A 15,148-nucleotide genomic window follows, 5' to 3' on the forward strand; every position below is an offset into this window, starting at 1 on the left:
TGTCTTAAATATTAATTATAGCACGATGACGTTGCCTTACAAGCGTCCCAATCAGGAGCCTTATTAATATGCACGAGCAAAGCCTTAACCGTATTAGGTTTTAAAAGGGGGGAAATGGATGATCTACACACGTTAATATAGCTTTGATTAATTCATCTAGAAAAATAATGTGTAGAGAGTCTCGTTACACAATTCGTTTTAACAGCTTTAACTCTTTTTATTGACGGGTAAATTTATTGAGGTAATCAAACACACTGTTTAAAATAATTATTAGCCTATACATAAACAATATTATTTTCTATAATAATACAACGTCTGCTGTTACCTCAGGAAGTTGGTGGTGATGTATGATAGTGAGTTAAAATTGGTTACAACTCACCCTGCGTTACAATAAAACACAGTATCTTCTATATACAGCTATAGGCAGCTTTTCAGTATCTGTTCTTAAATGAAAAAAGATGAATATTTTACCATCATGAGATCCGCACCATATATGTTGGCGAGCAGCCTCTCGTGGTGAAATCTGTGCAGCAGCTAAAATTCAAAGCGTATAAAGAAATATCACCACCTGGTGCTCATTTTGCAACTACCACTGAATTGTCGCTGACTTTGCAATATAGCGAGAAAATGCATTATTTTATTATTATGAACATAAAATAAATATATAACCTTGTTAACAGAGCTTGTACTGCTATACTCTCACTCAAATCCTGATTGTAATGTATTTGTGTATTTAATAATGCATTAATAGTCATTAAAATGCACACTCGCACAAAATATTTTAAGTTAAAAATACATTTCAGGCTGATTTGATGAAAATATGAAAGCAAGTTAGATCAGCACTTCTTTTAAATACTTTCAGAACTCTACAGGTACAGGTATATATATATATATATATATATATATATATATATATATATATATATATATATATATATATATAAATTTGGAGTAACTAAATACATTAAGAGAGAAAGAAAGATAATGTAGTGATTAATCATCGTTTTTACTGGCTAACATTTAATCATGTTTTATTAGGGCTGACAAAGATAACCTTACCTTAACCCAACCTCGCATAAAAAACATAAAACAAAATGAGAGATAAAAGCACATCTCTGATTCATGGATGAACTAAAATAAACAGATTTAACAGTTATTAAACAGTCTGAAATTTGAAACTGATGAATAATAATAACATGGCCATTTAATAATAAATATGGTCATTTTAGCAGAAGATGTGTTATGCCACATTCAGTGAGACTCCTTCCTGAGACCTCTACAGCCCTGAACGTCAGCGGAGACAAGGACACTGAGATGAGCACCAGAAACAGATCCCCAGTGAGGACCCCGTCACTTAGACAGCCATCGGGAAAGACCACTGGAGCCAGTTGAGCCCTTACAATCTGACTTTGCTGCAGTTGGAATTGAACTGCTGGTTCATTTGGCTAGAGGAGAACTGGCCCCCCGACTGAGCCTGGTTTCTCCCAAGGTTTTTTTCTCCATTCTGTCAGCGATGGAGTTTTGGTTCTTTGCCGCTGTCGCTTCTGGCTTGCTTAGTTGGGGACACTTCATTTCCAGCGATATCGTCGACCTGATTGCAAAGACACTATTTAAACTGAACTGAGCTGGATGATGACATCACTGAATTCAATAATGAAATGCCTTTAACTGAAAATCTTTTTTTTTATCTTTTCATTTTACATTATTGACCCGCTATTTTCCTTTTTTGATATTGTGCAGTTGCTTTGACACAATTTACATTGTTAAAAGCGCTATATAAATAAAGGTGACTTGACTTGACTTCCTGGAACCATCCCACCTGCATTCAAGCACAATGTTGGTCAAAGGGCAAAGCAATTGAGCGTCTTCGATAAAACCATGCATGGGGAAAACAACAGTGTCAGTGTCGGTGGGACAAGTGCTGTCATGATGTTTGCTCGCTGGCTCCTGCTTTTGGCCATGGCCTCTGTGGCCTGTTCTCAGACCGTGGAGGAAAGCGCAAGGGAATTCTTAAAGAAATTCGATGAGGAGGCGACCAGTCTCGTGTACGAGTATTCCCTTGCATCCTGGGCCTACAACACAGATATCTCCCAGGAAAATGCAGATAAAGAGGTAAGTGTGATAGTGTGACCCTAGTTGTAACCCTTTAAACTACTGAAATATATATACATATATATAGGCAAATATATATATATAGGTGCTTAAGACAAGTTGAGCATCTTTTTTTCCCCCTATTGTCTGCAGACAGTTTTAACTTAACCCTTAAAATCATAAACTATCAAATTTTTCTGGAAAATATGAATTGAACAACACCAGTAGTAACTGGATATGGGTGTTCATGACGAGTTGAGCATCTTTGTCTATCTTCTGCAGACAGTTTTTAACTTGTTCAAATATTGAAATAACAAAATATAACATTTTTGGAGAAAACATTAACTGGTGACTGGATATGGATGTTCTTTTCAACTCTCTCTTTAGGCTGAAGCATATGCAATCTGGAGTGAGTACTACAGTAAGATGTCTGATGAGTCCAGTGCCTACCCCATTGATCAAATCTCTGATCCGCTGATTAAAATTCAGCTTCAAAAGCTCCAAGATAAAGGATCAGGGGCACTTTCACCGGACAAGGCTAGTGAAGTAAGTATGACATTGATGTTTTACAATAATGTCACCCAGACATTGAAATTGTCTTCCGTACTATAGTGTTTCACTTCTCCTGTGGTAATATGGCAAACGTGATGAAACTAACATGGCCTGAATGCCTTGTGTATCGCAGCTGAGGAATATCATGTCAGAGATGAGCACTATTTACAACACAGCAGCTGTGTGCAAAATTGACGATCCCACTGACTGCCAGACTTTGGAGCCAGGTAATGTTAGCCGTACAGACACCGCCATCCTAATGATAAAGTAAAATCTCAGGATCATAAACCAGCTGCCTTGTTTCGACATTTACAATAATAAAAGAGTCTGTGTGTAAGGTTTCTATTATCTGTTTCATTCATAAACATATAAAAAAGAAAAAGGGAACTGTGAGATTCTATTCTCAGGTTCATTGTTAATAGACGTGAGAAAATGGATGTTTATTTGAAAAAGAGGATATGACATCTGAAATATAAAGGGAAGGAAAGGTAAAATTGGCCAGAAACATTTGGTGTTATATTCCACTGTAAAAAAAAAAAAAGTTGAGCCAACTTAAAATTTTAAGGCAACCAGCTTCAGCAGATTTTTGAGTTTTGTCAACTTGTTATTTTAAGTTTATACAACAAAAATTTGAGAATCTTCTACAAAAATAAGTTGAGAGAACTCAAAGATCTGCTGAAGCTGGTTGCCTTAAAAACATAAATTCATTCATTAAAAAAATTGGGGGTCAGTAAGATTTTTTTTTGTGGAAAGATATAATTTCATGGGTTCCATAAAAATATTAAGCAGCACAAATGTTTTCCATATTGATAATAATAAGAAATGTTCTTTGAGCAGTAAATCAGCATATTAGAATGATTTCTGAAGAGTAATGGCTGCTGATCTTTACAATATTATTATTTTTAATGTACTGTATTCAAAAAAATAAGTAAAATAAAATCAATGCAGCGTTGCTGAGCATAAGAGACTTTAAAATTATAATTTTTTAAATTACAAACCCCAAACTTGTGAATGGTAGTGTATGTTCTTAAATTTGAATGATTAACGACACTTGACTTGACTTGACCAAACTGTGTATCATATGTACTGTTTTTAGATCTCACTGCTAGCAATGTGATGTTCCCAGGGAGCACATACAGTAAAGGGGGCAGTCGTGGCCTAATGGATTGAGAGTTGGACTTGTAACCTGAAGGTCGTGGGTTTGAGTCTCAGGTCCGGCAGGGATTGTAGGTGGGGGGAGTGATTAACCAACATTCTCTCCACCCTCAATACCACGACTGAGGTGAGATCTTTGAGCAAGGCACCGAACCCCCAACTGCTCCCCGGCGCCGCAGCATTGGCTGCCCACTGCTCCAGGTGTATGTTCACTACTGTGTACACTTGGATGGGTTAAATGCAGAGCACAAATTCTGAGTATGGGCCACCATACTTGGCCACACACCACTTCCTTTCCGTAATTTAGCACATGTAACCTGCCACAGTTTTTGACCCATTTTACCTGACTTCAATAAATTTTTCATTCACCAGGCCTAGAGAGTATCATGGCAAACAGCAGGGACTATGACGAGCGTCTACATGTGTGGGAGGGATGGAGAGTGGCCGCAGGGATAAAGATGAGACCCCTTTATGAGAAATATGTGGACCTGAAGAATGAAGCCGCCAAACTCAACAGTATGAGCTCTGTTCTTAACTTTATGACACAGGCTTTTAATAACCTGATATTACCTGATAAATGATTTTATGCCTTTGCTTACTTCTTTGATTTTATGGATAACTGATGTGGTGGTTGACAAAGTTCATGATTCTTGTCATTTTATTTAAGATTATGAAGACCATGGAGATTTCTGGAGGGGGGATTATGAAACCATCGATGAACCTGAATACAGTTATTCCCGAGACCAAGTTATGGAAGACGCCAGGCGCATTTACCAGGAGGTTGGTGAAAAAAAGTCAAAACAAGTCACGCTCTCTTAGAAATAAAGTTTTTTAATAGAACCAGTTTTATTAGATTTATAAATCTAAAGAACCTACCATATTCCATTATCAAGATCCTTTTATGCTAAGGTTCCATGCATGTTAAATGTTCTTCATGGAAATATCAATGGCAATAAAGAACCTTCATATTTAACTGTTTTTCTTGGGTTTTTATTCTGAAAACTCACTCTTATTATAATGTTCCAGATCTTGCCTTTGTACAAAGAGCTTCATGCTTATGTGAGAGCAAAACTGCAAGATGTCTATCCTGGTCAAATCGCCTCTGATGCTTGCCTTCCAGCACACCTGCTTGGTAATATATGGAACATCAATTTATGGACATTTGCATTGCATTACATATACAAGAATAAATGTATGCTATTAGGATATAATGTTGTTTAAGATAAAATGGGGACATTTTATGACTTTTCACATTTAGGTGATATGTGGGGAAGGTTTTGGACCAATTTGTATCCTCTCATGATCCCGTATCCAGAAAAGCCTGATATCGATGTGAGCTCTGAAATGGTGGCCCAGGTAAGACATGTGACCATTTTCATTTCTATTCTTAGCCTTTTTGGTCTAAGCTAAGCGTCTTTTTATCTCCAAGGTTTTATCTTTTATCTTCATATATGTTTAAAGTCCAGGCTAAAGGTCTGTTCGAATTTTATTTGATCAAAGATTACATGTAATCTATGCTATTAATCATTTTGTTCTTTAGCAGGAGCAATAAAAATGATGGAGTTGTAAATAGTCATGCTCTTTTTTTTAATTTCCTAATTATTTGATACCATTTCAGAGCTGGGATGAAATCCGCCTGTTTAAAGAGGCAGAAAAATTCTTTATGTCTGTAAACATGTCTGCAATGTTTGACAACTTCTGGACAAACTCAATGTTTATTAAGCCTGAAGGAAGAGACGTGGTGTGTCATCCTACCGCATGGGACATGGGAAACAGGGAGGACTTCAGGTGGGGCGATAATGTTGTGTTAGATTCGGTCAAAATGCTTGGTAATGATTAACAATCATTGAATAAATGAATTGGTAAATGAATTCTGTTTAATTATTTAAAATACTATTTCCTTTTGATTCTTTTCTGAAAATATCTCATTGTTTCTGATGTGTTAGAAGTTACATTCTTCACTTTATCTCACTAAGACTGCAATTATTTGATCAAAAATACAGAAAAAAAGCTGTAATTTGAGAAATTCTAACTGTTTTTCAGGATTCTGAAACAAAGCAGTTATAAATAGAATAGCAATTATTAATTTTAGCTGCTGTTCTCATTCTGTGCAAGAATTAGCAAACTTAATTAGAGCACCACTGTTATTTTTTACAGAATCAAAATGTGCACTAAAGTGAACATGGATGATTTCTTAACTGTTCACCATGAGATGGGTCATAACCAGTACCAAATGGCCTACCGTCAACACTCATATCTGCTGAGAGATGGTGCTAATGAAGGCTTCCATGAGGCTGTGGGAGAGATCATGTCCCTGTCTGCTGCCACTCCTTCTCACCTGCAGTCACTGGGGCTTCTACCCCCTGACTTCAAACAGGACTATGGTAAAGTGCAATTGCATACCTGCCTGACTTCATCTGAATAACCCAAAACTGAATTCAGCATACAAACGATCTTTACCAAAACCTATAAACATTAATATTATCATTCGTATTTACAGAGACAGATATTAACTTCCTTCTGAAGCAGGCCCTCACCATCGTGGCCACTCTGCCTTTCACCTACATGCTGGAGGAATGGAGGTGGCAAGTCTTCAAAGAGACCATCCCTAAAGATGAGTGGATGCTCCGCTGGTGGCAAATGAAGTGAGTGACAGAAAACATACATTAAAAATAATCAGAATCCAAAGATTATGAACTCTTATTCAGTTGCACTTTGACTCTATGGCTCATCACAACATTTGTTTCCACAGGAGAGAACTAGTTGGAGTGTCTGAGGCCGTGCCCAGAGATGAGTCTTATTGTGACCCACCTGCACTTTTCCATGTGTCTGGGGATTATTCTTTTATCAGGTAATGTCACCTGTAGAATTAATAAAGCATTGCGTTTAATAAAATACTGACGGTCATTGTCACTTCAGAATTTGCGATTCTTAAAACCTCAATATCGATTTTTTAACGAACCCATTTGTACAGCACGACTCATTCTGCAGACTTACTGTAACTGCATCTTGAATTCAGCAACGTTCCCACACTGTAGGATCTTCAATATGTGAAGCGATACAAAGTAAAACGCTAAATAATGACAAGAATCATCTTTATATTGAGCTGTTCTCACGGTCTGCATGGATGAACAAACATTTAACGCGACCAATGAGGTCCAATTCATAAACAAATATAAGCTGGTTCTTTTTACTGATTTAAAACATATTAGGGTAGCCAGACTCCCGATACTAATGACTCTTTTGAGTTGGTTCTTTCTAGTGAATCAAAACGACTTTTTCATATTCTTTGAACATAGTGGTTATCATCTAAGATAAACTGCTTAAAAATAATTAATTACATTTGGTTATATGTATTGGGAATTGCAAAGTTCTATATCTATACAACATAGTATATTTATAGAAATGTAGGCTATAGATTTACCAAATTATTCACCTCTGGACCTTGAGCCAACAACTCATCACCAAACACCAGTGACTTCTACATAAGCGTACAGCCATTTTAGACACTTCCAAAACTGTTGAAACAGAGATGGAAATACAATTTTTAAATGCATGAATTATGTTTCCATTTTTGTTGCCACAGTTTTGGAAGTGCCTTTTTCTTTTCTAAAGAAGGGGGTGTGCCAATACTTTTGTCCATATAGTGTAGTACAAGTCATTGGTGTTTGGTGATGAGTTTTCGGCTCAAGGTCTGCATTTAAAGTCACACCAGAGGTGTTCAGCATGGTATTAGGACTTGGTTTTCTGCAGACCTGTCGAGTTCTTCCACACTGACTGAATCAATCATTTATTTTTTTAACCTTGCCTTATACACAGAGGGATTGTCATGTTAGAATAGAAAAGGGCCCTGTCCAAACTGTCGCTATAAAATTAGAAGAACTACAATTCCATAGAATATCATTATATGTTTAAACATTAAGATTTGTACTCATGAAAATTACTAAAGTAGTCAAACCTGTTCATTAGAAGGGGGTGTCCCAATACTTTTGTCCATATAGTGTATCTTTCTCCCGTTCATTCCTAAACTAATACACACACACTAATATGCAATGGAGAGGTTGCCAGATTTTTTACCAATAGCTTATTATTACAGTTTAACCTGAGGGTGTTCTTGAGGTTTTGAGGGTGCTTTGCACTGTGTGAGAAATATATGTGTGGCGTAGAGCATGAGAACGGTCAAAGTTGGCAGCCCTGCTAAGATATAGTGTGAATCAAATTGAGAGCTTGTTATTTTGAAATGAATTGGGAATTCTGTATCAAAAATGTGTATAACCCTAATTTTACCAAATCTTTCTTTGTGTAATGCAATGTTTATATTAAATAAATTTAAAACGGCAATAAATAATGTCATATAGGCTAATAGCCATATGAATAGCCATGTCTTGTTTCTCTAATAGGTACTTTACTAGAACCATATATCAGTTCCAGTTTCAAGAGGCCTTATGTGAGGCAGCTGGCCACACCGGTCCCCTTTACAAATGCGACATTACAAACTCAACCAAAGCTGGTAACAAACTCAGGTATGCACAATGATGTATGTCCTATATTCATTTTAAGATAAACATAACTGCTATAAACAAACAAATATTTTGGTCCGCAGGCATATGCTTGAGTTAGGCAGATCCATGTCTTGGACTCGTGCTCTGGAAGATATTGCAGGAACCACGAGGATAGACTCTCAGCCACTGCTACATTACTTCAGCACTCTCATGGACTGGCTAAAGGAGGAGAACCAGAAGAACAACAGAGTGCCTGGTTGGGATGTCAATATTAACCCAAGTTAGTATTTCATTTAAACATAAACTTTAAATTTCTTAAGATTCTTATAATAAATTCAGCTATTGGTTAATACATTATGTATAATACATCAGTGCATGTATTGATATGACCACATACTATATGTTGAAAAAATTCAACAAATAAAAAAAAATATTAATTAGGTGTATTTACTTATTCACAGCATCCTCTGTAAATAAAGATGATTCAAATGCATTCAAAGTCAGAATAAGCCTAAAATCTGCCATGGGAGATAATGCAGTAAGCCTCTTTTAATTTTTAATAATTTACAGATAGAAATGTAATTTGCCTTTGCTAATTACTGTCATTTTTAATCTTCAGTACACTTGGAATACAAATGAAATGTATCTCTTTAAGTCCACTATGGCCTTTGCCATGCGCCAGTACTACTTGGAAGAAAAGGGAATAGAAATGAATTTCATGTAAGTATTATCTCTTCTTATCCTTCACTAATTGCACATTTCAGAGTGTGATTGAATCATTGTCATTGTGAAATTGTGACATTGCACAACATATTTGTTGCACAAAGGCCAGAGAATATCAACACATACAATGAAACGGCCAGAATCTCCTTTTATTTTGCTGTGATGGATCCAACCAAACCAGACACAGTCATTCCCAAGGCAGATGTAGAGGCAGCTATCTGGTATTTCTTGAAACCATACCATATACTATTTTTTTAAATATATTTTATAACTATATAACATTTTTAAACTAATTATAGTGTATGCAGATTGGGTGCCATGACATAATTAAGGAGAACTTGAGCAACTCCTCTGAATTTCCCTTTTTAACTCTTCACAGGCTGTCAAGAGAACGCATCAACGGTGCATTTTTACTCAGTGATGAAACACTGGAATTTGTTGGGCTGCAGGCAACATTAGCTCCACCCAAAGAGGAAAAAATCACAGTTTGGCTGGTGGTATTTGGAGTTGTAATGGGTGTAACTGTGTTTGGGGGGATCTACCTCATTACCACAGGGATATTAAACAGGAAGAAGTAAGTACTGCCGGTGAAACACCTCAAGAACGATGAGGTGAAGATTATGGCATTCTTGTCCATATTAAACATTGACATGTTTGGTAGAACTGCATCATCATAACAGCTATATGCATTGTGGACAATAATTAAAAATTACACAAACAATGGTATAATGCAATAAGCACAAATTTTTAGCATCAAAATAATTTTTAGCATCAAAGTTAGAAATGTTACACATTATAATAATTCAATTTCTATAGAAATAGTAAAATACTATATTAAATAATAATAATTCATATAAATTAAATCCATACAAGGTTTTACCACAACTGGTGTGATATTTAATTGCTTAGTGCAATTGCAATAGTGCAAAACTGTTTTTTTTTTTTTTTTTTTTTTTTTTTTCAGGAAAGCTAAGGAGGCTGACGAGACTGTGTACCCATATGAGAATTCAGATGATGGACAAGTGAACAAAGCCTTTGAGGAAGACATTGAACAAACAGGACTATAAAGAAATAGGTGCTTTCAAAAATTACATCAGAAGTGAGAGCGATGGAAAAAAGCATCTACACCATTGCATGCTTTGGGAAATGTTTTGTTTTCCAATAGAATAAAAAGTTTTTTATTTCTTGCAAATGTTTATTTAAATGCTTGATGTTAAATACATGGACACATATAATGTGATAAATGATAAAATGATAAAATTAACGGGATAGCTCAAACTTCTAGTAGCTTATACAGGCAAATATAGAGGTTAATATTATAAATATATTGATAATGTACTCAATGCATTTTAAAAATACTATGAACATTCTGAATAAACTCCTTAATTTAATAAGAGGTTTTAATATTCAGTGGGTTTTGTGGTCTCACTCTAAAACAAAGCAGCTGCTGGACGTATCATTGTCTTTTTTCATTTTCACAACCTCATCATTTACACTGTGAATGAACCATCCTCTATGGAGCGCTGATTCAAAATACCGGATACCATCAAGCTTTTGAGACATTATGAAAATAAAGGATGGTATTTCTGGATCATCTGCAGAAATGTGTATCTTTTTTCTGTCATACTTCTGAAATAAAAATGAAAAAAGTTGGTTAGCAGTTGAAGTTGAACAGGAAGACCATGTAATACCATATTTGGGTACACACATATTTTTGTAACTTGCACACCCTTGCAAAATCAAGAAACACAGATGATTGAAATCTTACTTTAATTATTAATATCTTTTCCTCTTCTTGGCTGGTGCAGCAGAGGAAGTTGTCTGTGCCTGTGAAGTTCAGCACAACAGGAACACCTGAATCTTTGTTGCTGGTGACCATGCCAAGGAAGGTGCCATGAAAGATGGTGATTTTTGCTGAAAAAAAAAATTTAATTTGTGGAACATGTCATTTTAAAATAACAGAAAAAATAGCACTGTTACAAGCTAATAATAAAAATATAATCGTCATTATTTGATGCAAACCTGACATGGTTTGCTCCAAACATATCTTGTTCTGTTTTGATGCAATGTACTTGCATCTGTCGTGTGTCTTCATGAACAAATTGCTTTGTTCTTTAATTACTTTCCAAATTTGTGCAGAAACTGAAAAAGGAAGCAGAACGTTACAACCAGAACTTCATTTTTGGTAACGCTTTAGATTACAACCCTCAACGTACTGCGTAAGTAAACAGAATTGAACTTTTTTGTAATTATAGTGTACCTACTCAGTACCTCCGTGTAGGTATAAGGGAATAATATGTGAAGTTTGGGGAATAAAGGGGTAATATACTGTAAAATTACAAATAAGTTCTACTGTAAGTATTTTGAAACTAAGTGGTACCTATTCTAATATTACGTGGTATGTAGGCTATACAACAATCTTATATTTGCAAGTGATTTAGCAAAAACGTACACTGTGTAGGCCTACTTTTTAAACACGCTACGTTATTGTTTCAATCCTAACATTCGGTTGAGACTGTTGCGTTGGGAAGGGGACTTGATTTGACCCAATTTGGGTGGATATCAGTAATAAAAGTAACCCGACGGTCCTGGGTTAACAGTGTTGTCAAGTCTGCGGTTTTCCCTGGGAATTTTGTTTTTTACCGGGGAACCCCCGTCGAAACACGGTTGGGCTAGTTTTGAGTAGCAATTGCAGTAGCCCCTCACTGCAGAACAAAGATCCAGGGGGCGGGGTTGGATCCACATCTAGGGGGTGGAGATGGTAGGTTTAGGGGTGGGGATGGGTGGGCTTAGGTATCAGGGGTTGGAGACGGGTGGGTTTAGGTATATGTAAGGTGGGAGGAGTTGGATCTAGATCAAACCACAGCCCTGGATCTTGTGTTCTGCAGTGAGGACCATTGGGTGGGTTTTGTTGTAAAAACCTGGCAACCCTGGTTAAGAATGTGGAGGTTCAAACGCGAATGGTTCTGTGTGACGAAATCCATGTCTGCAGTGCTGAAGATGGAAACGTGTGGAAAATAGGAAAAAAAATAATCGAAGCGCAGACGAGGGACAACTTTGAAACTGTGTTTGTTTAAAACTGGAGCAGTGATGGTTTGGCCATAATAGTTTAACTTCGTCAGTGGGTGAAAAACATGAACAAATTGAACAAAATCTTAAATTTGTTCTTAAACAAACTTTTCAAAAGAATTTGGTTTAACTGTATAAGCTGTATAAGTATGGAGCTGCTTTGCTTTTTCTGAACTGGTGTAATACATTTTTATCTTTTATTATCTGTTGCCTGTGTTGTTACTGTTGTCATATTGTGTGTGATTTTAATTTAAAAACCCAAATTTCAAATAATATTTGAATGAAATAAAACAGTCACCATGTTTATATTGATATAGGCTATTACCTGATATATAATGTATGACCTACTGTATAAACAATCGTTTTAGAGTAATTTGTTGTAGCCACTTACCCTGTAACTACATAGAATAAGGGAGGAACACGTTGGGCTTAAACACAGAACAAGTGTATATTTGCACAGTAATAACAGAGAAAAAATATTGCACTAGTTTTAATTTAATTGTTTGATGGCCAAACTAAATCCTTTTTTATTTATTTATTTATTGCTATAAAAACATCACAGTATACATCCACTGAAATACAAATGTTGTATCATGCATTTTTTTCTGCGAACAGCTGGAAAGAGGAAAGCTTGTTTTAAGCTGCATTGAACCTTGATGGTATAGTTATTTGGTGATAGTGGTGTTGGGAAGTTGCTGTTGCCCCAAACGTTGCATATTATTCCACTATACCTACACTACTGCTCCGGGTGTGTGTTCACGGTGTGTGTGTGTGTTCACTACTGTGTGTGTGCACTTTGGATGGGATAAATGCAGAGCACGAATTCTCAGTATGGGTTACCATACTCCGCCGTATGTCACGTCACTGTCACTGTCACTATAATTACATATATGTACATTTACATTTAGTAATTTAGCAGACACTTTTATCCAAAGTGACTTACAAATGAGGACAATGGAAATATGTGTGTGTGTGTGTGTTTTGCAAATATATTCTAATGCAATATTCTCATTAGTTTTCTATCAGCTGTGACATAGGCTATAAATCTGCATGTTTTTTATATTTTATCCAAGGGAATTATTATAAAAAAAAATTGTATCTTTATAGAGGGCATTTCTCCACTAATCTCATTAACTTTAATTTTTAAATTTCAGTTATAACAATGTGATTGTTATTATCTATAAATTATCAAATTAAATCATTTACACTGAAAAATACATTAAACTACATTAAATTATGAGATTATTTTAAAACAAATTTTTGAGTATACAAACAAGAAATGATGGTGGAAATTAAACCGCCAGTAGGAGCGCGTAGTGAGCGTTTAATGAGTCATAGAGTCGTTCATTCAAACGGTAGATTCATCAGATGTTTATGCATGGGCTAATGAAACTTTGACTCAACCGATTCGTTCAAAACACTGAATCGTTCAGCAATGAATTGGATGCGTGCTGTGAGATGCGCTGAGGTTCCGCCAAAAATGTCCTAATATTATTGTATTTGCTCATTGAACTGTTTATAGAACTATTAAACAGTCGTAATGGTGAAAACGTTGAGTGATGTTGCCTAACTAACTGTATTTTAAATATATAAAAACTTTCCCTTTTGAATTTTGACCTCAGTATGATGAGTTTCTTAGTGTTGCGCGTTTTGATTTCTCCTGGAGAGGCTGCGTAAACCTCGCCTCAGCAGCGCAGCCAATAGATGCATTATATACAGTAGATATATCCACTATTCGCCACTTACTCTAAATGTAATAAAATCAGAATAATACTTGCGTTTTTGGTCTTTACATAGTTATTTTTGCTTAGTGATGTTTTAATCATGTTACTTGTCTGGCATTATGAAGCGTTAATGTCCAGCCCTGGAGTCTCAGTCCCGGCTCAATTTAAACCCTGACTATAATTACAGAAATGTACACTATATTTTGTATATTTGCGTAGTTCCTTGCGGGCTGTAATCTAAAGCGTTACCTCATTTTCTTATGAACAAGAAACATTAGATACTTCAAAATGAATAAAATTACTGTAGGAAATATCAGCTGTCTCGGGTATGATCTTGCTTTCATCAGTCTGCCGATCACAGTTGTAGAAAGGGATGTCAGCATCAGAGTCTTGATCAACCACCACATTCAAGCTCATGTTTGCCAGGGAACGAAGCACATCATCATCAATGAGACAGTCGTCCTCAATATCCTTCTCTTTCCGCTCTGGTTGTGGATTTGATGGTTCCTGATGCGCACCCAACTCAGTCTCATCCATCGACAGGCTGAATCTCATGAATTTCAACATCTTTTTTTTGCATCGAGTGACCTCCGGTTGACACTCTTCTGTTTTTTCAGTGCTCTGATGAGGAGATTATTTGCTTTAGAGAACGTATTTGTTTCAAATGCCAAACACAACGTGGTCACACGTGTCATTGAGTTTCCTGACTAGGCGGAAAGGTCGCAGTAAACATAGAACAATTTCATTTCTCGTTCTCGTAACATTAGGTTAAACGAACAGAGAAATGAAAACGCGTGTTAAGTAAAAGTGAACTAGGAAATCAGAAAATGTTTTTGCACTACTTACACGGAGTTTATCTCCCTTATTGACAAAATTGAGACTAATTCACTAATGTAGACATTGCGCGATTGCTATTTATTTTTAAACTGATTTTGCTAAATATGTATTTACATTTACATCAGCTACAAAATAACAAATTGCTACATACCTCTGCTTCCATGTTGATCTCAGCGATAAAAAAAGATGTGTGGGCCCTGCCTCTGAAACGCTGCTTTTCAATGTCAAAGCCCTCATGCGGTAGGAACAGGAAGTTATGAGACACGAAAGCGTGAGGTTTGAATGGAAAAATACATGTTGTGTTGGTGGGGAAAACACAAAAACGTATAGTTCGAAGGGGTTGGACAAAACTGGCTCGTTGCATCATTACCAAAACATGCCCAGCAGTAATTTCAAACGTTCACCTATAGGCAGTGGTGCAGTCTAGTTTTTTTATAGTGTTACTGTGATATCCCTCCCTCACCCGTCCCAAAGCGACACCTAAGCACCACTCAC

At 36.2% G+C, this 15,148-nt stretch overlaps 2 protein-coding genes across 2 annotated transcripts; one reads left to right on the top strand and one right to left on the bottom strand.

Moving 5' to 3' along the window:
* Nucleotides 1-1,905: 1,905 nt before the first annotated feature.
* ace2 (angiotensin I converting enzyme 2) lies at nucleotides 1,906-10,652 on the top strand. Its single transcript, XM_079393201.1, has 18 exons — nucleotides 1,906-2,112; nucleotides 2,479-2,637; nucleotides 2,777-2,870; nucleotides 4,171-4,314; nucleotides 4,466-4,578; nucleotides 4,825-4,930; nucleotides 5,057-5,154; nucleotides 5,417-5,586; nucleotides 5,956-6,182; nucleotides 6,299-6,443; nucleotides 6,551-6,649; nucleotides 8,199-8,321; nucleotides 8,402-8,580; nucleotides 8,762-8,838; nucleotides 8,920-9,020; nucleotides 9,128-9,244; nucleotides 9,403-9,597; nucleotides 9,988-10,652. Exons 1-18 carry the CDS (start codon nucleotides 1,927-1,929, stop codon nucleotides 10,088-10,090), a joined length of 2,436 nt encoding a protein of 811 aa, XP_079249327.1. The 5' UTR covers nucleotides 1,906-1,926; the 3' UTR covers nucleotides 10,091-10,652.
* LOC306854899 (uncharacterized protein) lies at nucleotides 10,160-14,946 on the bottom strand. The gene is made up of 5 exons (XM_079393202.1): nucleotides 14,805-14,946; nucleotides 14,119-14,437; nucleotides 11,046-11,165; nucleotides 10,792-10,937; nucleotides 10,160-10,652 (listed from the first exon to the last, which is right to left on the bottom strand). Exons 1-5 carry the CDS (start codon nucleotides 14,814-14,816, stop codon nucleotides 10,449-10,451), a joined length of 801 nt encoding a protein of 266 aa, XP_079249328.1. The 5' UTR covers nucleotides 14,817-14,946; the 3' UTR covers nucleotides 10,160-10,448.
* Nucleotides 14,947-15,148: the final 202 nt, after the last annotated feature.

The sequence above is a fragment of the Barbus barbus genome (assembly GCF_936440315.1).
Source record: "Barbus barbus genome assembly, chromosome: 35".
Classification (NCBI taxonomy): Eukaryota; Metazoa; Chordata; class Actinopteri; order Cypriniformes; family Cyprinidae; genus Barbus; species Barbus barbus.